Raw genomic sequence first — 26781 nt, 5'->3', positions numbered from 1 at the left:
AATATAATAATATATAAGATAAATTATATATATATATCTATATCTATATCTATATCTATGTATATATAGATATAGATATATATAGATATAGATTATATATATATATATAGTATATATATATATATATATATATATATATATATATATATATGTGTGTGTGTGTGTTTCTCACCTGTATCCCTTTTTCGCAGATGTATAGTCCTTTATGAAGCTACAATTGTCCTTTAATATCCAACTCTCTCTACCTCGGAATTAACATATTTGCATATATGTTGACCGAAGGGGAATGTTTTAGTTGATAATAATTTCGTCCTCGCGTGGATTCGAACCAGCGCACAGAGGAGAAATCAGGACTTCAGTGAAGTTATCAATTCATGTATATCCTAAAAAGCAATTTTGTAAATTCCAGCTGACAAATACTGCCCTGATGGCTGGCTAATGAATGAGGACAGGTGTTACTACCTGAGCGATGTCGAAAAGACTTGGCAGGACGCCAGAAAATACTGCCAGGATCATCAGGCCGATCTCATCTCCATCAATTCTTGGACTGAGCAGGATTTTGTCCATAGTAAGTTCTTGGGGAAGAGTTTTTTTTTTTTCAGTTTATCTACTTATGTAGATTTTAAGTATAATCTCAGTAGATACAATGTTCCGGTGAAGTATCTTCAGCTGTACATTTTTAAGTACAGATACACGTTCCCTTTTTATTTACTATCAGTGATTAGTATTATTTATTAGCATTCTTGTAAGTTTGCTGTAGAAATGATCTGTAAGAATATTTTAAAGTTTTGTTTAAATCTAAGAGGAAAATAATATTATGTGACAGCAAAAAGTTATTTCGTAATTTTACAGGGCCAGTTGATTTTAATATTCGTGTAAGTTCAAGGTGCAAAAATATTCAGTGAGTGCAAAAACATTTTGCGTTATTGATACAGTAGCAGGTGATTTTAATTTTGTATGTTTATTTCTAAATTTAAGATAAAATAAAAAACATTTTCCTGTAAGAGCAAAATCGCATCAAGTGAATTCAAGTCATTAATCATATTCACCCTCTGATATTCGTCTGCCAATTATATATAGTAAACAAACTAATCGTTTACTGTTAGCTTCTAATCATGTTAACCTTCTGATTTCGTCTGGTAATTATACCCGGTGAACAAACTATTCCTCCGTGTTTAGTGTCTATCTCATCTAAATTAATACTATTTATTGTCAGCTAACATAGACACGGAAATCCTAATCGGATACAGCGATCAAGTGGACGAAGGTGTGTGGGTTTGGAACGACAAGTCCACAGGTGGAATCGTTAATTGGGATACAGGTAAGAAAGACGCCCCTTCGTTGACTGCCAAGGTAATTGTTACCCGAGGCATTTCCAGGTAATATTTGACAGATATTTGTCCATAGTAAGATTCGTTTATTAAGAATGATAATATTCTGTGGACTCTGAAGTATTTTCTGAAATGAAAAAATAATTATGAAAATGATTTCGTCAAGGAGTGTGCAATTTCCCAGAGGCATTTCTAGGTAATATTTCATAGATATTTGTTCATAGCAATACTTGTTTATTAAGTGGATTAATATTTTGTGGACACGAACTATTTTCTGGAGTGGGAAAAAATTATGAAAAAGATTTCGTCAAGAAGTGCGCAATTTTTTTTATTTATTATTTTATATGAAGGAAGTTTGTGTAATCATGGATGTATAAGAACTATAGTTTCTTATCATAGTCCTATATCTCCTCTAAATCTGCAAAGCAAAGCTTAATATACATACATACATACATCAAAATGAATATGAACACTATTGCCTCTTTTCAAATTTGCATAGCAAAGCTTAATATACATACATACATACATCAAAATGAATATGAACACTATTGCCTCTTTTCAAATTTGCATAGCAAAGCTTAATATACATACATAAATACATCAAAATAAGTATGAACACTCTTGCCTCTTTTCAACAGGGGAACCCAATGGCAAGAACACACAGAACTGTGGCTCTATGTACGGCACCAACGGCAAATGGGACGATTGGTTTTGTGACAAGGCGAGAAACTTCGGCTGTGAAATGGCCGCATCTGACACTCCTTTGGAACCCACTGCTACCCCGACGTCCACAGTGCCACCCTATTGTGAGTAGAGTCACTGATGTTTTAAATCCAATTGTATTGATGCTCAGTGTCACCCCACTGTGAATAGAAGCATTTATATTTCAAAGTAACTTGTATTGATGTTCAGTGCCACCCTATTGTAAGTAGAGGCACTAACTTTTTAAATTAGTTGGTATTGATGCTCAGTGCCACCTTATTGTGAGTAGAAGCCTTATATTTCAATTTCAAAGTAAACTTGTGTTGATGTTCAGTGCCACCCTATTGTGAGTAGAGGCACTGATATTTTAAATTAGTTTGTATTGATGCTCAGTGCCACCTTATTGTGAGTAGAAACACTTAGATTTTAAAGTTACTTGTATTGATGTTCATTGCCACACCACTGTGAATGGAAGCACTGATTTTACAAGGTTATTTGTATTGATGTTCGTTGCCACCTTATAGTGAATAGAAACGCTTAGGTTTTAAAGTTAATAGAATTGCTGCTCAGTGCCACATCACTGTGAATGGAAGCACTGACATTACAAAGTTATTTGTATTGCTGTTCAGTGGCCCCTATTGTGAGTAGGACACCCAAATTGCGTCATATTTTATCTGAATACCAAACTGTAATGAGAGCTATTTCTCCTGGTCTTAAGCGTACGCTCATAAACCCGCATATTTTCAGGTTTTAGAGTTACTTGTATTGATGTTCAGTGACACCCTACTGCGAATAGAAGCACTGACTTTACAAGTTATTTGTATTGATGTTCAGTGGCCCTTATTGTGAGTCGAGCACCCAATCGCGCCGTATTTTATCTGAATACCAAAGAGTTGGGAGAGCTATTTCTCCTGGCTTTAAGCCATATATTCCAATTCCCCTTTCCGTACCCTTGCAGCCGAAGCCTGTGGCCCCGGATGGATCGAGAACCACCTAACAGGAGAGTGTTACCACATGTCCCTCGAAGAAATGGATCAGTTCTCTGCTCAGGAACACTGCCGAAGGATGGACGAGTCTGGTGACGCCACGCTCCTGTCTCTCTCGACGAAAGATGAACAGGTTTACGTTTGGGGTAGGTCGTTTTTCGTTTAGGTTCTTGGCCTGAGGAACGGAGAGTGTTTTCTTTTAGTATTCTAGACAGTAAGTTGCCAATTTAAAGTGATGTTGAAGCATATCATATATTTAAATCATGAGAAGAATAAAGACTTAATAATGAAATAGATTTTGACTCAACAGAGCCAATAGACTGGTATAATGAAAAGTTGCAGTACATCCCTTTATTCAATATTTAATTGACAAGTATTAAACATTTAATTTTAATACAAGTTGGCCATCAGTCAAGTTAAATGTTGATATTAAGTTGACCATCAGTCGAGTTGAGTACTGATATACATTAGCCCTCCATCAAGCGGCTGAATATTAAATTCCTGCCAAATAAAAACTTGCTTGGGAAATATATCTATTTGCTTATGGACGGTAATGATATAGGAACGTCTATAACAGGAAATTGTTTTACTGTACTGAAAACATGTTCGTTTACTTGGGGAGTAAGCCTAAAGATTACTTTGTTGTTGCTGTTTTTCTTCTTCTTTTTCTTGTTGTTGGGGTGTTAGGAAAGTCTATGGAAAAGCCTAAAAATGTCTGTAAAAGGTGTTTCGCGTTGAGTTAAAGATACAGGAATTCTAGGATAGGATATTTATGATTTATTTGATTGAGTGAAAATGGAAAAAAATAAATAATGTGCATGTTAAACAGTCCAGAACAATATTTTTAATAAAATGTAGCTCATTAGTTTAATTTTCGTAGGTAAAACGATGTACTAATTGATCGTAGATTTTAGCACGTGCCCCTCGTAAGCTGAAGCTCGGATCATGCCTTGCTATGTTCACCAACTTAAAACACATTCAAATGAAGAACCAAGTTATGCGGTCGAAAATATGTGCCTTAGTAGTACTATATAAGAATGAATAAATGAAAATAAATAAAAATATAAATAAATGAAAAGGCTTTATTCTCTTTGCATTCTAGACTACATTAGACATCAGTACTACAGTCAGCAGGCCTTTACAATCGGTATGATGAATGAAATCAACCAAGGTAATTACTGGATGGATAATACACCTGTCAGCTTCTTCAACTGGTACCATGGAGAGCCTTCTGGTGACGGTACCTGCACAGGTGAGTTGTCAAGATTTTTTTTCAATATTCTCTTTTCTATGATAAACTGGAATATATTATCAAAAATGTCCAAGACTTAACATAGTAATAAGTTACCCTTATTAATTAGGAATAAGTAATAGAAATATTTTGCTTTTTTTAAACTCTAGTTACAATTTTTTTATGTACGATTTTAGCCTTTTGAAAATTTAAAACCATTAACTATATGTATGTGAAAATTTTAATTATGAAAATGATAAAAAGGTGAAATATGTAATATGAAATCGCTAACTGATATTTCAGAATATATTTGTAAAGTATTAGTGAATGTCCATATCATACCTTTGACATATCAATTTGACGTTTAACTTAAAACACACACTTTTCATTTTTAAATATGAATCGTGACAATCATTCATGAATATGTTTTGAGTGATAACGTGTTAATTCATTTTAAAATTTTGATACGTAATGGCAGTAAATAAAATATGCAAAAATATCACTTAAATTCAGTGTTAGTGGTTAAGTATGATCAGGAACACGAAATCTGTGTAAATAGAGTTGGCACCAAGCATTAGTCAGCAAGAATGATATTCAGTCACAGTTTCAATCAAGAGATTATTATAAGAATGATTTGGTAAACTATTAAAAACCAATTTGGTATTAAGTTGAAAACAACTGCAGAGATAAATCAACTGCTGTTAAGTGACATAAATAGTTTCATAAATTTTTTGAATAGTTTTCAGTTCCATGTTTAATGAAGTACCATAATTACATATACACATAACAACTAGAAATTCATAAATTCAGTAAATTCGTGAAATTATGTGTGTGAAGACTTCCTGAGAGCCAAATTGTTTATTTGGTTGGTTGGCAAAACACACACATATGGCCGCCAATTTGCAATTCATGATGGCGAGGTAAGTTCCTGGGGCGAATATGCAAATTAGACATGATTAAAATTGGCGCGTTTTTGGAAAAGTTTTGCAATTTTTTTTCTTCCTTTCGACTTCCCCTTATTTATTTATTATTTTTGGTGGGGGTTGGCGGGGGTGGAGCGGGAAGGGGGGTGTTGGATGTGGGTTGGTGGGGGCCCGTTGGTAGGAGCAGCTATATGAAAATAAATACATTTTGCTTTCCGATCAATGTGGAAGATTTGCTTTTATCGAAATACCTTGACAAAGGTTGGTGACCGAATTGAAGAAAGACTGAGAGAGAGAGAGAGAGAGAGCGAGAGAGAGAAGAGAGAGAGAGAGAGAGATAATATGATTAAATACACTAGATTCATATACAAATAACTGATTTGCTTGTTTCTTGCAGAAATGTACGTGACGGGTGGTAAATTCAATGACATTAACTGTGACGAGAAACAGGCCTTTATCTGCGAGAAAAAAGGTAGATATTTGTGAAAGTTTCATATATATATATATATATATATATATATATATATATATATATATATAATATATATATATATATATATATATATTATATATATGCCATGTAAGACTTTTTGTGTTGTTGTTATCAATAACAAATTGAGGACTCCTGTCAAATTATTCGAGTCTGTGAGTGATGGCAAAATTATCATCCTTAGTTAGGGAATAAAATAAATATTGTTTTCCATTATATGTTGTTTGTGGCTTAATCGTAATGAAAACATTAAAATAAGAGCTCCCTACAGTGACTGACCAACAGTTTATATCTCCTAATTGAGATGAATCTGAAGTGAGAAAATATTGAATGCTTTTAAGTACAATTTTCCTCTTGTTCACTGTCATTGATACCTCAAATCCTCTGAATATGAAAATAAATAATTTCATTGTCTCATATCCGGTTTATTATCACTTGTGGCTACATTGTCCTTGGCAATATATATTTAGCTATATGATTTTATATTCTCTTTGTTCTCTCAAAATCAGGTTCATAGAAATGAACTCATTATTATTTTCATTTTCATTTTTTTTCATTTGAAAACGTTTTCTCTATTTGCAAACGATTTTTGTTCTACTCCTTTTGAAAAAAATTTTTTTTTTATTATTATTTTGGAAAACGTTTCCTCTTCAGGAAGAATGTTTAGTCTTCTAAAACGTTTTTCTCACTTTTCAAACTGCTTCTCCTCTCTCTTTCATCGACAGGTCTCAATTACAAACCCCCTTCGCCTTCACCACCTCCAGATCGTAAGTAGAGATATTATTTGTTAGTGAAAAATAATTAAACACACTTGGCATTAGAATTTTGAGAAAAAAAACTCAGTAGCTATACTTTATATTATTTTTAATATTATTATTGCTGTATTTTTATAGATTTAGCCTTATTATTATTATTATTATTATTATTATTATTATTATTATTATTATTATTATTATTATTATTATTATTATTATTATTATTATTATTATTATTATTATTATTATTATTATTATTTCGGAAAAAGACCCCTTTTCAAACAAACTTCATTGAATAGAATGGCCTCTGGGATCCCTTTGAGTTTGTATTTTATTTTTTCAGTACATTACAAACTCAACAAAAAAAACTCAACGCTATCGAGACGGCCATTCTAATCATTATGAAGTAATACAGGGTGTCTATAAAGTCCCTATACCATTACAAGTATTTAATGCTCAGTAACCATATAACATAGATTAATGCAGTTTTTTTGTAGAATATTCTACATTTCCTCGTGTTTACATTCAGAGCACTTCATTCTACAAAAATATTGTATTACTCTATGTTATATGGTTTCTGAGCAGTAAATACTTGTACTAGTACTGGGACTTTATGGACACCCTGTAGATTTATAAATAGGAAATACGATGTGTCTGTAGAAAATAACAGCAATCATTAAAACAAATAAAAATACCTGAAATATGAATGAATCCTGCATCAAAATATCTGAAACTAAAGTAATTTTGTTTTGTAATTCCAACAGCTATCTGCCCCTCTGGCTGGACACCCTTCAACAGGCACTGCTATTACTTTTCAAATATCACAGACACCTGGAACGGTGCCAAATCCTGGTGTGAATCCAACTTGAACAGTAACTTGGCGTCTGTTGAAAATGCTGATGAGAATGACTTCTTAGCGGGTAGGTTACGCGTCAAATTAATTTGTATATATACTAGATTAAGTCTGGTTCGATATTTCTGTCGGGTAGAGCTGCTCAAGTCAGTTTCATTTCGGCCGCCACTGTAGGTGTTATTCTAAAATTGGAGATATTTTGTTTGAAGTCAAATAAGACAGTGGTTTGATAATAATGAAAACTATGTTAGAACTATAAGTACGTAGAGTTCCAAGGTTTCAGTATTGATACAATTATTTAGGCAGAATTTTTTTCTCTCAAAACTTTAAACCTTCATTACCTTCAGAGAGATCATTCAAGGCGTCGTCTCCCTTACACACTATTATCATTTATTCCATTCTTATTGTTTTTAATTCAAACGTTCTCAATCTTTAGTTTCAATTGAAAGAATAACGTAAATTTACATTAACTTCATGTTTAAGATAAAATGCTGACTTAGGTTATTGTCAGTCTTAGACATTTCATCTCTTTGATGATCCGTATTATATGTTCGTTTATATCTTGTTTCGGAAAAGCCAAATGAAGTTCATCTATTGAATTATAAAAATGCATCAAATTTAAATTGAAGGAAAGTAGACACTAAAATGTATTGTTTTGGAAATGCCTAAATGAACTTTTGGTCGTAATATGTGTGTTCTTGTCTTTAGGACTCGAATCCTAGTAGGATTTTTCCCACTTTAAAATGTAATTGAATGTAATTCCTTCTCCATGTGAACATCCTTTAAGTAGCAGAAGTGTAATCTATTATTTTTTCGCCCAGACTTTGTCATTTTTGATGATCAGCAACTTTTTAAGGTGTAATTAAATGTCATTTTTTCATGCTCATTTTTCACGTATCAGAAATAAAACCCATCGCTCTGTTTCCTTTCCCATTTTTCCTAATCATCATAAATTTCTTTTAAAGCATAATTAGATATAACTAATCCATGTGATTTTTTGGCAGCAGCGGAAAATAACTATTTTGTTCCTTTCAAATTTTTGCTAATCATCATAAATTTCTTTTAAAGCATAATTAGATATAACTAATCCATGTGATTTTTTTTGGCAGCAGCGGAAAATAACTATTTTTTCCCTTTCAAATTTTTGCTAATCATCATAAGTTTCTTTTAAAGCATAATTAGATATAACTAATCCACGTGATTTTTTTTTTTTTTGGCAGAAGCAGAAAATAACTATTTTTTTCCTGTCAATTTTTTCCTAATCATCATAAGTTTCTTTTTTTTGGCAGCAGCAGAAAATAACGTATTTTTTTTTCCTTTCAATTTACTCTGCCATTTTCCATAATGTTCGTAGGAATGGCTGCTTATGTGAACCTGGATCTCTGGCTTGGTCTTCACGACGACGAGTTTGGCGCTAACTGGCACTGGACAGATGGATCTGATTTTGACAAATATATTAACTGGGCTGACAGCCAACCCGATGATTACCACGGTATAGAGCACTGTGGAGAGGCGAGTCATTATGAAGTTATTTTTTTACTTGGTTACCAAATTTTTACGTCAGTGTTTTTTTTATTAATTAAATTAAATTTTTTTTTTACTTTTCATGAGTCCCCTGTGATACAAAATGAATGGTCACCTTTTTCCCTTGAAAGTACAGTTTCAGAATCAGATAAATTTAAAAACTCCATTTAATAAATTAATAAATTTCTGTTAAGAAATTCAGTCTCGTGAAAAGTTGTAAAAAAAATCCACAATTATATATTAAAATATATTTCTATGTACAAATAAAACAAAGACTTTCGATCCTCATCAGTGTAACGTTAAAATGTATATTTTAACGTTACAGTGATGAGGAACACCGTTCAGGTGTTCGAAAGTCTCTTTTGTTTTTACATAGAAATAAATTTTAATATATAATTGTGGATTTTTTGACACTTTGTGTTTATTATTAATTAAATTGAATTTTATTTACTTTTTTCCTTGAAAATACGCTTTCCTTCAAGAAAAATTAATAAATTTAATAATTCCATTCAATTAACTAATAAATTTAATATCTCCACTTAATCCAATACTTTAACTTACAAAACTTTCAATGAAAGTTGATAAATTTCCATTCGTAGCGCCATTTAATACATACTTTTACTTTCTGCGAAATACGAACAGAAGGTATTTATGCTTTTATCATAATCGTAATTCTATCAGAGCCACAATTTTTGAGATAGTTACTTTTTTGCAAAGTACGAACGCTAGTTAATTTTAATTTTTATCGTAATTGTCATTTTATGACAACCAAACACTTTGACAGTGATTTCGTTTATTGTCTTTTCCAGTTGAGACATGGAGAAGGAAAGTGGAATGACTTGGATTGTGACCAGAAGTTGGGATTCGTCTGCAAGATTACTCTTGGTGGGTCACAATGAATTTGTTCACGTACGAATTTCTCTTAGGAAGCATAAATGGAACATATGATTTCCTAATATTGTATTTACACGTTTCTGTACCTTTTATCATAAATTTGGTCTTTTTCCCTTTTAAAAAGGGTTTTTAACCTCATCTGTTATACATATGACAAGGGATTTCTTTGTGATTGGGGTCATTAGCTCAATATTATTATTATTATTATTATTATTATTATTATTATTATTATTATTATTATTATTATTATTATTATTATTATTATTAATGTTGTTGTTGTTGTTATTCTTAAATAGAATGGTTGAATCATTGTAATTAATTTTATATGGAATAACCCCAAACTTACATATAATTTTTTTTCTCTCTTTTATATTATTATTATTATTATTATTATTATTATTATTATTATTATTATTATTATTATTATTATTATTATTTATTATTATATTATTATTATTATTATTATTATTATTATTGTATATTGATTATTATTATTATTATTTCTTATTATTATTATTATTATTTTATTTTATTTATTATTATGAGACGTGTTTACTTCATTTCACTTAGTTGTATACAATACTTTTATTGACATTCATGTAAACGTAACATTGTATGCTTCCCGGAGACACCCTTACCAGTCTTACTCAAATTCTCTTCCAAGCTCAAGTCATTTTCCAAAATTCCAGACATTTGTCCATCCGGCTGGAAATTCTGGAATGATAAATGTTACCACACGAGCGAGGAAGCGTCTCCCAATGACGAAGCTCACCAGAAATGCAAAGAATTCAACACAAATGCGAATCTGGTGACCATTGAAAATGCAGAAGAGAATGAATACTTTGCAGGTAGGTACTTGTGCGTTTTTATTTATTTGAAATCCTACAGAGACCATTTACTTTAAAGCCTTGGAAAGATAGTTGACTTGGTATTTGGAAGTCGTTCAATCCATAAGTTCTCTTACTTTAAATATATGAGGAATAATTGTCACTTGAAAACTCAAAGAATAGTAACTGTTATTTGAAACACTAAGAAAGGAAATTCATTCGTTTGAAAACTTAGAAATAATATTTTTTTGGCATTTGACAGATTTGTACCTAATATTTAGTACATGTTAGAAATTATATTTATTTGATATTTGACAAATTTGTACCTAATATTTAGTACATGTTAGAAATAATATTTATTTGTTATTTGACAAATTTGTTCCTAATATTTAGTACATGTTAGAAATATTTATTTGTTATCTGACAAAATTGCATCGTATATTTAATACATAATTGGAAGACTTGAGGAGAATATATACTGGGTTAGAATATTTATCTATGTGAAAACCTGAGGGAGAAAACTTACTTATTATATGAAAAACATACAAACAAGCTTCAGAGTTAACCCACCACACCATCGAGAAGGACACAGTACACCCAATAATAAACAGTTCAAGAATCACTCTCTCTTTCTCTCTCCTCTCCGCAGACATGTTCCGTCAGAGCTCCATGGGTGTCTGGAACGGCTACAAGTACAACGCTGGGACGAAGGTTTGGCAGTGGGCCGATGGTTCCAACAGCACCTTCACGAACTGGAACGACGGAGAGCCCAACAACTTGGATCGGGAATTCTGTACAGAAGTGATTGATGCTCCAAATCTCGATACTCACGGCAAATGGAATAACCTTCAGTGCAGTGAGGCTAGGAACTTTGGCTGTGAATATTTCCCCCGTATGTGTATGTTAATATTACTACTACTACTAATAATAATAATGTTAATAGTTTTATTATCTTTATTATTACAACCGTTGGAATGCCGTGATGATAGTCGTTTTTTACACATGAAATCTATTTTTATTAAAAATTTATTTTTAACTTCATCCATTATATATGGCAAGAGATTTCTATATGATTTGAATCACTGATTATTATTATTATTATTATTATCATTATTATTATTATTATTATTATTATTATTATTATTATTATTATTTTATTATTATTATAAAATGAGAGGTATCCTAACAAAATAAGAACAGATACATTAGGGCAATTTTACATTAGTTTTAGATGTACCATTCAATATGGCAACCTTACAGTACACCTTTAGTAAGGCAGTCTTAAAATACTGTTTGACATGTCCTAGTAAGGCAATTTTATGAGTTTTTGATGTACCATTCAGTAAGGCAACCTTACACAATATATACCTTTTAATATACACTTTCAGTAAGGCAGTTTAAAATAATGTTTGATATTCCCTTTCAGTAAGGCAATTTTACAATACTGTTTGATATATCCCTTCAGTAAGGCAAAATTACAATACTTTTTGTTATACCCTTCAAATAGACAATCTTAAAGTGCTGTTTGAAATACCCATTCAATAGGGCAATTTTGAAATACTTATTGATATACGGCTTCAATATAGCAATCTTACAATGCTTTTTGATAAGCCCCTTCAATATGGCAGCCTGAAAATGATTTTTGAAATACCCCTTCAATAAGGCAATATTGTTAAAATGTTTGATATACCCATTCAATAAGGAAATCTTAAATACATTTTTGATGTATCCTTTAAATAAGCCCATTTTACACTATTCTTAATGTATACCTTCCATAAGGCAATCTTACTATACTGTTTGATATACCCTTTTAATGAGGCAACCTTAAAATGCTGTTTGATATACCCTATGTCCCTTCAATAAGACAATCTGAAAATTATTTTTGATGCCCTTTCAACAAGTCAACCTGGCAATACCTTTTGATAAATACCTTCAGTACGTTTAACCCAGAACAATGACTTTTTAATGCAGATCTTTTTAACTGTGTTATTTATGACTGCAGAGCATTACCTAGGCTGTGAGGAAGGATGGGAACTCTTCAGTGACGTTTGCTACAAGGCTGCAGAGCTGAAAGAAGACTATTTCGGCTCCGAGGCCCATTGCAAGAGTTTGGGGGCTCAAGTTGCAACGGTTCATTCTGCTAAGGAAAACGAGTTCCTTGCTTCTCTCATTCCTGGTAAGTGTGAACTAGAGATTTTATTATTATTATTATTATTATTATTATTATTATTATTATTATTTATTGTTATTATTGTTAGCTGCAACCCTTTTCATTCCTTTTACTTCTGTTCCAGTTCTCTCTCTTCCATCTTTTTTTCCACCCTCTCCTTAACTATTTATTCTTAATGCAACTGCGAGATTTTCCTCCTGTTACATCCTTCAAAAACCTTACTGTCAATTTCCATGTCAGCGCTGAATGACTTCATAGGTCCCAGTGTCTGGTATTTGTCCTAAATCCTATCCTATTTAGTCTGTACCATTAGGACTAAAAAATTAAGGTTCTAACAAGCAAGTTGAATTTGTACCATTAGGACTAAAAGATTAAGGTTCTACTAAGCAAGTTGATTCCTTTTCTGGATGATATCAAAGTTTTTCCATTGTTTATTGCATAAATGAATGTATGTGAAGTTTGGTTCTTCAACAGAAGTTTCGTCAGCTTTCTGTCAAGCTAATAACCAAAGTTCTTTTTACCCTCAGTCGGCAGCACAGTTGCCTGGATAGGCATAACTGACATTGGCCACCAGAATTCTTTTGCTTGCTCCGATGGGACTAATTTCGTGTACTCTAACTGGAAACGCCTGGAACGTGATTGTAAGTATTCCATCTAAATTCTTTATTGTAACCTTGTCGTGAGCTGGGGATGATCGTCCTCAATACCTGGTGTGTAAAGTTTGGTAAAGTTTGCTATAATTCATTATTGAATCCTTACAGTTAAATGAATTTATCAACGATAATAAATTAACTAAATTCAATAGAATCATTTAACTTGCGCTTAATTCTAAAGTGCCCAAATAGAAAATTTAAACATACTGTAAAGATTTATGTAAACGAGAATTATTTTCTAAATATCTAATTATCCTTAAAACTGCTAAGAATGGCTTATAAAAGATGCTTAGTATTTTTAGCTAAATAACTGGAAAATCTGAAATTATTGTAAAGATTTATGTGATTGCACAAGAGTTATTTTTCTATAACTCAGTTATCTTGAAAACCGTTAGGAATAATATGGAGTAATTTTTAATGGGATAATCTGGAAAACAAGGTTATTTTGACTCCACGTTTCTCAAGACTATAAACAGTTTCTCATATACTGCCCTTTGATGATTAAATGTTTCAGACAATCTCGATTATGCTTCTGAGAAGTGTGCAATGCTGCTGCCTGACGGAAAATGGAAACATAACGACTGCCAGACCATCATAATGGATAATTTTTCAGTGATCTGCAGTAAACCACCCGAAGCTAAGAAGATTGAACCTGAGGTTACTGGTTGCCGAAACGTAGGTATTATTATTATTATTATTATTATTATTATTATTATTATTATTATTATTATTATTATATTATTTTATTAAAAAATGACTGCTGCTTCAGCACTATTAATCTTTGTAAAGAGTCCTCTCTATCTTTCTGATGACGGTTTTCTCGTTGTTGCTCGCCGGTCTAAGAACAACGAGGGGAAGCCGTCACCAAATATTATTATTATTATATTATTATTATTATTATTATTATTATTATTATTATTATTATTATTATAATAATAATAATAATAATGATAATAAATAATAATAATAATAATAATAATAATAATAAATAATTATTATTATTATTATTATTATTATTATTATTATTATTATTATTATTATTATTATTATTATTATTCAGATGATGAAACCTATTCATACGGAACAAGCTCACCAAAGGGGCCACTGACTTAAAATTTAAGCTTCCAAAGAATATGGTGTTCAATTGAAAAAGAAGTAACAGAAGGCAATGGGAAATACAGAAAGAAGAATTCAGCTAAAAAATATAGAATAAAAAATTGATAAATAAATAGAGAAAATTTAAGTAAATCACTGAACTTCTGAAGGTCCAATCGTACGACATCCTCAGGGAGGCTGTTCCACAGTCCAGTGGTATGAGGAATATTAATGAGACATTCAGGCAGGCTAAACGTCAACCTGTGGTCGGAGTTACTTTGCATTCGTTAGGACTGTGTGGCAGTATTGTTAACAAAGGGCCTGAAGGACATAATATAGTATTTGCGTTCATCATGACTGTATTGTAGTATTGTTAGCAAAGTGAGTATATATATGTATACAGTGGGTCCCTCTGTATTCGCGGGGGATGCGTACCAGACACCCCACCCCCCCCCCTCCATGAATAGTTGGAACCCCTATAAAAATGCTTAAATCCTCCTATTTTATTAGTTAAAACTCAAGAAAAAAACCACTAAAGATTTTTATACCTGGTTTTTTCATAGTTTTATCACAAAATGTAATACAACTATGGTGATATTGATAAAAAAAACAGGAATTTGTGGATATTATTCATAGAAAAATACTGAGAATAGGCGAATTTTCCACGAATAATGCGGGGGAATGTTCCAGAGAGAAATCAGCCAATGTGTGAGTCCGGGAATCCGGAGATCGTGAATACGGGAGTCCACTGTATACATATATATATATATATATATATATATATATATATATATATAAATATATCTGTATCCTCTTATAACATGGCATAATTTCTGCACAGCTTGCTTCTATACACATCAATAACACTGAATATATCAAACCTGTCACTATTATCATAATATGAAAGGATATCCATCAAAGCATCTTTTCGAATACGTCAATCTTACTTACTGCTCGTATTATACAAGCAGGAGCTGACATTATTATGTTTGAGGTATCCTGTATAGTAGCAGTTTGCCCCTAAAGACAAGTTGTGCTAATTATGCATATTTACGAGCGTCTGTACACTGAAGAATGTCAGGTATAATTCAGGTTCATGCAAGGATAAATTGACTAAATTATTCTTCTCTTCGTCTCTTTTGTAGGGCGACATTTTCTACAGAGGTTCCTGCTACAGCATCTCTGATTCTAAATTGCCTTGGGCAGATGCCAAAATGGCTTGTGAAAGCGCTGATTCCTACTTATTAAGATTGGAAGAGAAGTAAGTCTGGAGAAATCCTCTGCCTCTTTTTGGCACAGAAACTTTTTTTATATTTGCATTGAATAAATGAAGTGTTTATCATTACAGTGATTCTTATTATTATTATTATTATTATTATTATTATTATTATTATTATTATTATTATTATTATTATTATTATTAGCTTGTTTATATTTTGTTTTATTCCTCATAACAAGAAGAGAATGTATCGCAATTCAGAAGCATGTACCTAAGGCTTTTTTATTACTTACATATTTGTTAATATTTTTATATTCTATTTTATATATATCCAATAACATGTATCTATTTTAAAACCAACAGTGACTCCATTAATATTTCCCTCATAAAAAAACACTATAATGAATAACTAAGATCATGGAAAATTCTATAAATTGATGGAGGACAAATGATCTTATAACAAAAGGAGAAGGTCTGGCATGTAAAGATTAAGTATAAATACTTCCAAAATATTTCTCTTCTTTAGGTTTCAGGCAAGATGGCGCGTTCTTTTTTCTCGTACTCCGGCTACCATGAGAATTATTAGGTTTAATAAGTACCTCTCATTACAAGGAGAGAAAGCCTCGCGTGTGAACACTTGCTATAGATAATTAAATATATCCAGGATGTTTTTTTATTATTCTTTCTTCAGGCAAGAGGGCCAGTTCTTCTTCTCGTCCTTTGGCGATTACGGTGTCGACGCCTGGACGGACGTTCAAGTCCGCAGGTATTCGGATGGGTCTGCTGACTTCGCCTTCGACGACGGGAAACTTGCTCCGTATCTGCCTTGGGATTCTTTTGAGCCAAGTAATAGTTTAGCTGTTTTTCCCTATTAATTGACTTCTTAAGTTTATAGCAAATGATTTTCATTTTATCTGCCTTGGGATTCTTTTGAGCCAAGTAATAGTTTAGGTTTTTCCCCTATTACTTGACTTCTTAAGTTTATAGCAAATGAGTTTCACTTTTTAGTATTTATTATGTAAGGAAACATTGTATACTGCAAATTATTTTCTTTTAATGGTCGCTTTTTAATGAGCTCCTCTTTCTGTATTTTCTTTTATCCTGTTACTTCTTTCTGGTGAACATCATATTCTTTGGAAGTTTGAATTTCCAGTCAATGAGCCCCTATGGTGGGCTTGTTCCATATGAATAGGGCTCATCTTCTGAATAATAATTGATAATGATAATTTTGAATGTCTTCCACTAATTGGCAAGCATTTGTGTACGCAATTGCATAAACATATGTAAACATTTTACGAATAGTGTATAATGAAATTATAATTTAATTTTAAAATGTCATGCACTGATTGACAAGCATTTGTGTACGCAATTGCATAAACATATGTAAACATTTTACGAATAGTGTATAATGAAATGATAATTTAATCATTTTCAATAGGTATACATATATTAATCTATATATTTCCTCTTAGTATATTTGATTAGTTCTTCAGTAAACGCAGAATATTTTATACATTGCTAAAAAGAAAGTTTTTGGTCACAAATATACTGAACAGCAAAGGTGAAGTGTTACCTAATATTTTATGCTTCATTACGATTTTTGCTCTTCTTATCTTTAAATACTGTTCTCCTCTGTTCTCTGTGTACTGTTCTCTTCAGCATGAAATTACATATACTGTTAGTTGAGTTGGTTTCAGTTCTCCTATGTTCTCTCTATGCTGTTCTCTGTATATTGTTCTCGACATTTAAGTGGGAAGTTACCCATGCTGTTAATTTAGTTTGTCTAGTTCTCCTTTGTTCTCCTTATACTGTTCTATGTATGTTGCTCTCTCTTTATTGTTCCCTGTTTTTCTGAAGTGGCTCTACAGTCAAGCAGGAAAAAGAGACATACCCTTAGTTGAGTTTAATTGTTTCAGTTCTTCTCTGTTCTCTGTATCCTGTTCTCTGTGAACTGTACTCTTCTGTCGTAAAATGACTTGACAGTTATAAAGAAAATTAGACGTACTCTAAATTGAGATTAAAATTTTTTTCAGATTTATCAGGTGGCGACTGCGTCTTTTTGACTGGGACCACACGTGTAGCGGGGATGTACAGGGTAGAAGTCTGTGAGAAAGAGCTGCATTATATTTGTAAGTATAAAGTAACGTACTTATGTGTGATGTATTTAAATTCTTACTTTTAAATTGATAAATTAACTGTGTTGTAAAATTCACTTTGAACATCTGATAAACACGTTTCCTCTGTGTTTGTGTGTGATGTATTTAAATTCTTACTTTTAAATTGATAAATTAATTGTGTTGTAAAATTCACTTTGAAAATATGATAAACACGTTTGCTCTGTGTTTAAACAGGTGAATATGCTCGCGAAGGATTTACGACTCTTCCTCCTGAACCAACGCCGACCCATGGTACGAATTGCCCGGATGGCTGGAATCATTACAACGGCCATTGTTACGAGGTGAGACGAGAGGTTTCTTTTTTTCAGGCCTTTAAGCCTTCAACTTTTATTGCTCTGAGATGTGTTTGTGTGATTCGTACAAACAAGCTATAGTCTAATATTATGAATCCATAACGAACATTAGTTAACTATAGTAGTTTCACATCAACCGTGCATTTGATGTCTAGGCCAGTCCCTTACGACGCTCCTGATTGGCTGTTGATAAGCCAATCACAGGGCTGGAGACTCTCAGTCTCTCTCGATAGTTCACATAGGCAGGATGTATGTTCCACCTCACCTGAGGGATACTTTTGAAAGACGTATCCCTCAGGAGAGGTGAAACATAGCTCCTACCCATGCGAACTCTTGAGAGAGACTGAGAGTTTCCAGCCCTGTGACTGGCTTATCAACAGCCAATCAGGAGCGTCGTAAGGGACTGGCCTAGACATCAAATGCACGGTTGATGTGAATCTACTATAGTTTCCTTGTCATCACAGATCCTGAATAAAGAATTTTCATTTCCTTAAGTAATAATAATAATAATAATAATAATAATAATAATATATAATAATAATAATAATAATAATAATAATAATAATGATAATAATGATCCCATATCCTTCTTATTTTTCTATTTTCAGATCTTGATAATTATCCATTTTTTCTTTTTTTCCCTCTCTTTCCTCTTCAACTCTGGTGTCCCATGGTATTGCGAAAGTATCACTCATTGATGTCGCAATACCATGGGACACCAGAGTTGAAGAGAAAGAGAGGGAAAAAATGGATAAGTATCAAGATCTGAAAATAGAAATAAGAAGGATATGGGATATGCCAGTGGAAATTGTACCCATAATCATAGGAACACTAGGCACGATCCCAGATCCTGAAAAGGAATCTAGAAAAACTAGAGGCTGAAGTAGCTTCAGGACTCATGCAGAAGATGTGATCCTAGAAACGGCGCACATAGTAAGAAAAGTGATGGACTCCTAAGGAGGGCAGGATGCAACGGCCCGGAACCCCACACTATAAATACCACCCAGTCAAATTGGAGGACTGTGATAGAGCAAAAAAAAAAATAATAATAATAATAATAATGATAATACTCTTATTAAAATTTCCCTCAGGTGTTTTCGGACAGTCATACCTGGTTCCAAGCAGAGGAAGTTTGTGAATCGTATGGAGGTCACCTGGTGAGCATCAACAGCAAACAAGAAGAGTCATCTGTCCAAGAGTAAGATGAAAAGGATCTCTTTTATTTTCGATTATTCGAAAGATTGGAATTTAATAGGATAGGTTAATGTCAATCTTTATGATGTCCATTTTGCTATTCATTACAGTTCCCTAAATTTATGGACCTGAATGTAAAATTGTAAACATTGTACCCTTCATTTATGGACCAGAATGTAAAATTGTATAATTTGAATATTTGTTCCTTGGTGTAATTTCTGCCTCATGTAATATGAGCATGTATGCAGAGATGTGAATGTAAACTTCTTATAACATTATTTTAAAATCTATGCTTTTTACAGATACAGCTATATAAATTATGAGCTGACATGTGTGATTCATTAGATATGAACATAGATATAAACATAACCAAAATTCATAAAAAACATATGGAATCCATGCTTTTTATAAACACTTTTATAAATTGTGGCCACAAATATGTGTCATATGTAGAGGAATATCTACTTTTCAGATATACAGTTTCATAAATTTATGCGCTTATATGTGTCATTCATTAGATATGAACGTAATATATAAACATAAAAAAAAATTCATATAAAACATATAAATTTCATGCTTTTTATAAACATTATTTTATACATTGTGGCCACAAATATATGTCATACATAGAGAAATGTCTTTTGATGAATATGCTTTGCTAAATATTAATCTAAGACAAAAACCTGTTCTCAGCTTATTGTGGTCCCATGGTGTGTATGAGTATGAAAACGTTTGGGTCGGACTGGAACTGAAGACCGAAGCAGGTAAGATATTTGTTTTTTTTATTTATATACATATTTAAGTTCTTGTCCTGAATTGATTCAGTTTCGAACTGATAATAGAAATATCTACAGGTTAATTGTAACTATTATATATCTAGGTATCTTGTATCAGACATATTTGTATTTCATATATATATATAAATATATATATATATATATATATATAAGATATATATATATATATATATATATATATATATAGTAAGTATATACTATACATATATATATATATATATATATATATATATATATATATATATATATATATATATATATATCTCTTGTGAGATATTTTTATATCACTCATATAACAAAATTAAAACACTAATGGCGACTGTACATGCAATTATCAGTCAAACTTTATTTTTAAAAATCAGCCCTTTAAGGCTGTGTTTTGTTTAATTTAGACCACTTTTTGCCCCTAGCCAATTAAGATTAGTTTAGGTTACGGTTAAGTATAGGTTAGGATAGGTTAAGGCAATTTGTATGGAATTCAGACCAATTTTTGGTCTTTTTTTGCCAATTAAGGTTAGGTTAGGGCTAAGGTTAGGGTAGGTGAAAGGCCTGAGGTCTATCTCCAATGAGAATACTCTCATCTCAAAGACAAATATTGTCTCCAATTCTCACTAGCTGTAGAATCGTCCAGAAAATGCTGCTGACTTGGCTTAAAATATAAACTTATGTGCATTTCTTAGTGGTCGCTTATATAATATTCAAAGTAGGATTTCCTCAGAAAACGATAATTTCATTGATTATCTCGTTCTGTATTTTAAAAAAAATTTTGAAGTTTCACATTTTCACATTAGTATCCATTAAATCTGTAATGCAAAATGAAAACTACTGGTTATTTTACAGACAGCATTTACTTTCTGATTTTCTCAGAATTTTTACTAATGATTTCAACGTTATTTAATTGATTCTATGATTCCATCTTGCATTCGCAGATAAACAGTGGACAGACGGCTCGTCCGTTGACTACCTGCACTGGGATGCTGGCCAGCCAAAAATGCATGACCATGAAAACTGCGCCTCCATAAAACGAATTAGTGTAGCTCTTTCGTGCACTGTGTGTGAATCGCATCTCCCATTTATATGTGAGACTCCTGAGGGTAAGTGAGGGCTTTTGTCTATAATAGGGCTTTGGAATTTCTTCATTTTTCTTCCATTTGGATCTTAGGTTTTGTAGTGACGAGCGTATGTGACAATTATGAGAGAATTTGTGAAGTTAAGAAGGCACTGTGGCTGTTACATTGCCATGTGTATTTGGTAAATAGTGACCAGTAGATTCTCTCTCTCTCTCTCTCTCTCTCTCTCTCTCTCTCTCTCTCTCTCTCTCTCTCTCTCTCTCTCTCTCTCTCTCTGTGTGTGGCTGCAATGTTGTCATCTCCATTATAATCTAAAGCACATACCATTCTCTAACTCTAATTACTATTCCCATTTATCTACTTATAGGAACGGATATCATAACCGTACAACCACCAACGTTCTTACCTCCCAAGCAGTGCACTGATGGAGAGGGTATCTGGTACGTCTTCAAGGACCACTGTTATAAATTCATATCTGCAACCGAAGAGGACCCTCAGTCGTGGGACAAGTCAGCCGAGTTATGTCTAGCCGAAGGCTCCCATTTGGTTTCAATCACTGACGTTGAAGAGAACTTCTTCGTTGAATCTATGGTAATTATTGTAAGGTCTTTATAAGACTGTCAAATCTAACTGCTATTTCTATAGTATTAAGCTTAAATTATTACGAGGTAGTGAGCTGATAGTTATATGTGGCGTGCGCTGTCCTTAGAGTTTATTTGCCCCTTGCTATATGTTGACAACCTCCTTCAACAGTATTTACATTTACATGAAATAATCATATCTCTCTCTCTCTCTCTCTCTCTCTCTCTCTCTCTCTCTCTCTCTCTCTCTCTCTCTCTCTCATATTCACCCGTCATGCTTGACGATTCCTGTGTCCAAACAAAGCTAAAATCACTAACTTTTCAATGGAACCCAAAAGATAATTAAGCAGTCCCATTCTGACGTTTCATCAGTTTTCTGAATCTTACAATAGTTGCACTTTTTACTTCAACTTATTTACTTCCATTTGAGCATTAGTAACTTAGGCTAATCTATATAATAATGTTCAAGATTATGAATAAAGAAGTTAGACATATTTAGTTATCTATATGATAATCTTCAAGTTGATGAATAAATCGTGCGTTTCCTCATCAGTTGGATGAGTTATCGGACGATGGCATTTGGTTGGGAGGTCGGGCTCTTGCAGACTCTGGCTTCCAGTGGGTAGATGGAAGTCCTTTCAGCTACGACAACTGGGCTCCTGGAGAGCCTAACAGTTACCAGGGTATGTGTTGACCTCTTTGCTTGCGTACTCAAAAGAAAGTTGTGTCGAAATGTACAGCTGAATGTACACAGGTTACAAGAATTCTGAATTGATTTTGATGCGCATATAAAAATTATTATATTCTTTACTTGTTTTTTCTTCAAATTACGGATGTCATTGTGCACAAATATGGGTCTCAAAATATTGACGTTTCAATAAAATGTCAATATTTTCCAACTATTATCGCTCATTTGATTTATCCTGAATTCTTTAAGGCACATTCTGGTATAAATGATAAATCTCTGCTTCGGTTACATGTTTCATAACAAATAAGCCTAAAAACTTAAATCAATATAGTGTAAACAGGACTTTTACATTCCATGTTGGATATAGTTTGTAAACATTGGTTCCAAAACCAGGCTTAACTAATATCTTTTGGTTAGAATATCCAGTTTACCATAGACCCATTCTCTGTGAGTTTCATCTGATCTCCTTCCCCTAAAACTAACTTTATTCCCAGATCAAGAAGACTGCATTGAGATGTACAACCGTAGGTTAGGCAGATGGAACGACAAGAACTGCGGGCACCTGACTGGAAGGGTATGCAAAAGGCCCAAAGGGAACACAGTCCCCCCGCCCTCTCCGACAGAACCCCCCTCTGGAAACTGCCCAGAAGGGTGGATGCATGTTGGTAAGTACAACTGTTACTATTTTCACCAACAGCGCCTGTTCCTGTGAAGTGAAATTTTTCTGATTAGATAGCTAGGATACTATAGGACGTCCTCGATATCTTCCTCTAGAAAGCAAAGGATTGAGCTAGGATATGCAGTTCAGGGAAAAAGGATCTGTATTCCTATTCTCGATGATACCAGCAAATGTTATTGATGTAAAATCGTCTATATTTGTTTACAGAATTTATAAAGAAAGAGCTAGTAGAATACTGTCTCTGTGACATTTTAAATGTTTTTTTAAAACCTGTTGAATATTTTTCTATTTATCCTTCAACGAAGCACTGGTAAAAGAGAGTTGTAACAGATCCTGCAGTCGAGTTACCAGGCAATCGCCTGCTTGCATGTGTAACTCATGCTCATCGAACATTTAAAATGATTATACTAAGAGCACTAAATGGTTCTCCTACAGGCGTAACAGGAAGGTGTTTTAAACTCGTGGAGGACTTGGAATACTTCGATTTTATCGATTCCGAATGTAGATCTCTGCACACTGGTGCCGACGTGGTTAGTCTCCATAATCCAAAGGAAATGGGTAAGATTGGAAGAGCACCTCAGAATAATTCAAATCAGATATGAGTAAGATTAGATTATTGACTGTGATGTAGGACTTGAAGAAATTAGAGAGTTGATAATAAAAATAAAGTAAAGGAAGGTAATTTTCATCATTTTTGTTGCTCTGTCGTATTTGTATATAAAAATAGCATATTATAAAAGCATTATGTACATGTACATACACACATGCATATGTATTTACACACCTATACGTATATAACACAATAATAATTTGTATATATATATGTAATCTATATCTATATATTATATTATAATATAATTAATAGATTACATATTATATATATATATTAATATATAATATTAATTATAATATATTATATATAGTATATGATATATACTATTAAATACATTATTACTATAACATACATTATATATATATAATATATATATATATATAATAATATTATATATATATATATAGAATATATGTGTGTGTGTAAATGCTTGTTTGCATGTGTTTAATTATTATTGTATTCACGCACAAACATGTATTAATGCATAAACCATTCACTCAAAAACTGATATCCAAATTATATTGAACATAAGTTCGAATGCTCATGATTGATTCAGTGAATGTGTATCTAAAAAAAGGTAAGAGTAATTAAATTTATGTAAGTAAATTGATTAGATACAAATGGATAGAAAAAGTTTCATTTTGTATCCATATATTCCCTCTCAAATATTATTCAAATTTTAATTATTCAACCACCAGATCGATCTACCTTTCACAGACGATGAACGAAAATGTTATATTTCCTTTCTCTCTCACAGCCTACATAACAGCAATGGTTGGTATGCACGGCAGTGACGTCTGGATCGGCCTGAAATACGAAATGAATGAATACGTTTGGATCGACCAATCGACTGTCGATTTCCTTGCCTGGGCTCCTGGCGAGCCGAATGGACAGTACATGTCGGTGAGGTTTGCAGTTGTTTTTCTGTAGATAGAATGAATGTTCCTCTTGATAAAATTATGCTACTGATCACCTACTCAAAAGTGATTTGAATAATACTGTTTCCCATTGATCGAGAAATTTTACATTAATTGATTTCCATCATATTTCAATGTATTTAAGTTATGGGGCCTTCTCCATATTATGCTATGGGTTTTTAAAGTTATGTTCCTATGATTTGCAGTGCATTGTAATTATTCATTCCCCATGCAATGTAGCCTTATAATGCACTGAAAGTACATATCCTAAGCAGTGATGGCCTATTTTCATCTGTGATATCATTCTCATTCTGTGCAATATTTTATAACATTATTTTCACTGTGTATCTTTATTATGGTTCATTATTCTTTGACACATGTTTAATTATACATTTGTCAAAGAATAATAAACCATAATGAAGATACACAAGACTTTGTATGCGAATATAAATAAAACACTAGATTCATCATGCATATAAAACATTATTGGTTGAAAATATATTGTGTATTGATTTTGTGACAAATTTTTCATGACTAAACATAAGCTCATTTTTATATTTTTATTTTTCACTTTTGTTTATGAACATAAATAAAACACTGGGTTCGTCCTATATATAAAAAATTATTGGTTGGAAATATTGTGTGTATTGATTTTATCTGTGACAAAATTTTTTCATTACTAAACATTGACTCAATTTAAAATTTTTTTTTTCATTTTTTATGGTTCAGGAAAGCTGCGTTCAGGCGATTCATCCAACGGGGCTGATGAATGATATCTCAGGCTATAGCAGGTTTGCCTACATTTGCGCCATGAAGCAAGGTAAGAGTGATTGTGTGGAATCTTGTAAGATGTCTGTCAATGTTAGTTTGTGTTATATGGTGGATATATATATTAATATATATATATATATATATATATATATATATATATATATAATATATATATATATATATGTACGCGTGTGTGTGTACAGTATATGTTTAGGTGCGTAAAACCAACCTGAGAAGAGCCTTTATGAGGCTCTAGGGCCTGAATGAGCTAATCCTATATATATATATATTATAATATATATTATATATATATATATTATGTATATATATATATATATATATATATTAATATATTATATATATATACATATATATATATATATATATATATATATATATATATATATATATATATATATATATATATATATATATATATATATTATATTATATATATATATATATATATATAATATATATATATGATATATGATATATATATATATATGATAAAGTATATGTGCGTGCCTATGTGTATGTTTTGCGTTCAGTTTTAAACATTTAAAAGGACCCTATTGTTCAATTTTTAATTATTTTGTTATATGTTCTACAGTCTGGTCTAGGCCACCAAACATCATTAGGTTGACAATGTCATCGGCTTCTGCACAAGAAAGTATATAAAAAGTTTGGTTCATAAACAAGTCAACTCTGCCCTGTAGAATGTATGCTTTTATTTTTATTTATTTATTTATTTATTTTTTTAAACTCGTCATTTTGTTTTCTACTGCAGATCCCTCCATCACTGAGCCAAGTTCTCTTCCGAAATGCGAACCGCCATTTGATAACTACTACCTCTACAAGGGCGAGTGTTACAGGCCTGAGAATACACCCATGACTTGGGAGGTAAGACTCTCTCTCTCTCTCTCTCTCTCTCTCTCTCTCTCTCTCTCTCTCTCTCTCTCTCTCTCTCTACTGAAACTTGATTTCATTGACTGGTGGACTAGTGCTGTAGAGTGATTTGAGAGGAGTATACTTTCACTATGTCATTCAGTTTAGATCTGTGATCTGACATAGCTGTAATAAACTCATTGAATGTACCAGAAAATATTCCTTAACAGATGGATATTACTTTTACTATTTTACATACACCGGAGCAAAAAGATGGACAATGTAAATTGAGCATTATGTGAGAAGTTTAAAGTAATTATCAAATGTAGAATAACATTGTATTTTTTCTCAACACTTGAGCTGTTCTGCTTTTCATTAACCATTTTTTATTTTAGCTATAATTGAGCATTTCATTTTATCAGAACCCTACGTAGCTTTAGTTGAGTATTGCAATTTATGA

At 32.2% G+C, this 26781-nt stretch overlaps 2 protein-coding genes across 2 annotated transcripts; both read left to right on the top strand.

Moving 5' to 3' along the window:
* The first annotated feature begins 416 nt into the window (after positions 1 to 416).
* On the top strand, positions 417 to 8133 carry LOC135211832 (macrophage mannose receptor 1-like). The gene is made up of 8 exons (XM_064245042.1): positions 417 to 568; positions 1217 to 1321; positions 1970 to 2137; positions 2992 to 3165; positions 4122 to 4271; positions 6389 to 6430; positions 7183 to 7338; positions 8093 to 8133. The coding sequence occupies exons 1-8, from the start codon at positions 439 to 441 to the stop codon at positions 8131 to 8133; spliced, it is 966 nt and encodes a 321-aa protein (XP_064101112.1). The 5' UTR covers positions 417 to 438.
* Positions 8134 to 8615: 482 nt separating this feature from the next.
* On the top strand, positions 8616 to 26755 carry LOC135211831 (macrophage mannose receptor 1-like). Its single transcript, XM_064245041.1, has 22 exons — positions 8616 to 8783; positions 9605 to 9680; positions 10379 to 10537; positions 11166 to 11408; positions 12519 to 12692; positions 13214 to 13327; positions 13854 to 14014; positions 15580 to 15695; positions 16345 to 16499; positions 17687 to 17782; positions 18005 to 18111; positions 19215 to 19321; positions 20011 to 20081; positions 21044 to 21208; positions 21552 to 21775; positions 22319 to 22448; positions 22948 to 23118; positions 23568 to 23690; positions 24503 to 24648; positions 25392 to 25482; positions 26224 to 26336; positions 26744 to 26755. Exons 1-22 carry the CDS (start codon positions 8616 to 8618, stop codon positions 26753 to 26755), a joined length of 2922 nt encoding a protein of 973 aa, XP_064101111.1.
* The last annotated feature ends 26 nt before the right edge of the window (positions 26756 to 26781 follow it).

This window comes from Macrobrachium nipponense, chromosome 40 (assembly GCF_015104395.2).
Source record: "Macrobrachium nipponense isolate FS-2020 chromosome 40, ASM1510439v2, whole genome shotgun sequence".
NCBI classification, from domain to species: domain Eukaryota; kingdom Metazoa; phylum Arthropoda; class Malacostraca; order Decapoda; family Palaemonidae; genus Macrobrachium; species Macrobrachium nipponense.
The sequence above is the reverse complement of the archived record's forward strand: the minus strand, read 5'-3'. Positions and strand labels throughout refer to the sequence as shown.

Excerpts from the sequence above, each read along its gene's own strand:
- LOC135211831 (XM_064245041.1), top strand. The coding sequence starts at position 8,616 with ATGTTCGTAGGAATGGCTGCTTATGTGAACCTGGATCTCTGGCTTGGT. Across the intron at positions 10,538-11,165 it reads AGAGAATGAATACTTTGCAG|ACATGTTCCGTCAGAGCTCC; the intron begins GTAGGTACTTGT and ends TCCTCTCCGCAG. Across the intron at positions 13,328-13,853 it reads GAAACGCCTGGAACGTGATT|ACAATCTCGATTATGCTTCT; the intron begins GTAAGTATTCCA and ends TAAATGTTTCAG.
- LOC135211832 (XM_064245042.1), top strand. The coding sequence starts at position 439 with ATGAATGAGGACAGGTGTTACTACCTGAGCGATGTCGAAAAGACTTGG. Across the intron at positions 569-1,216 it reads TGAGCAGGATTTTGTCCATA|CTAACATAGACACGGAAATC; the intron begins GTAAGTTCTTGG and ends ATTTATTGTCAG. Across the intron at positions 4,272-6,388 it reads TGGTGACGGTACCTGCACAG|GTCTCAATTACAAACCCCCT; the intron begins GTGAGTTGTCAA and ends TTTCATCGACAG.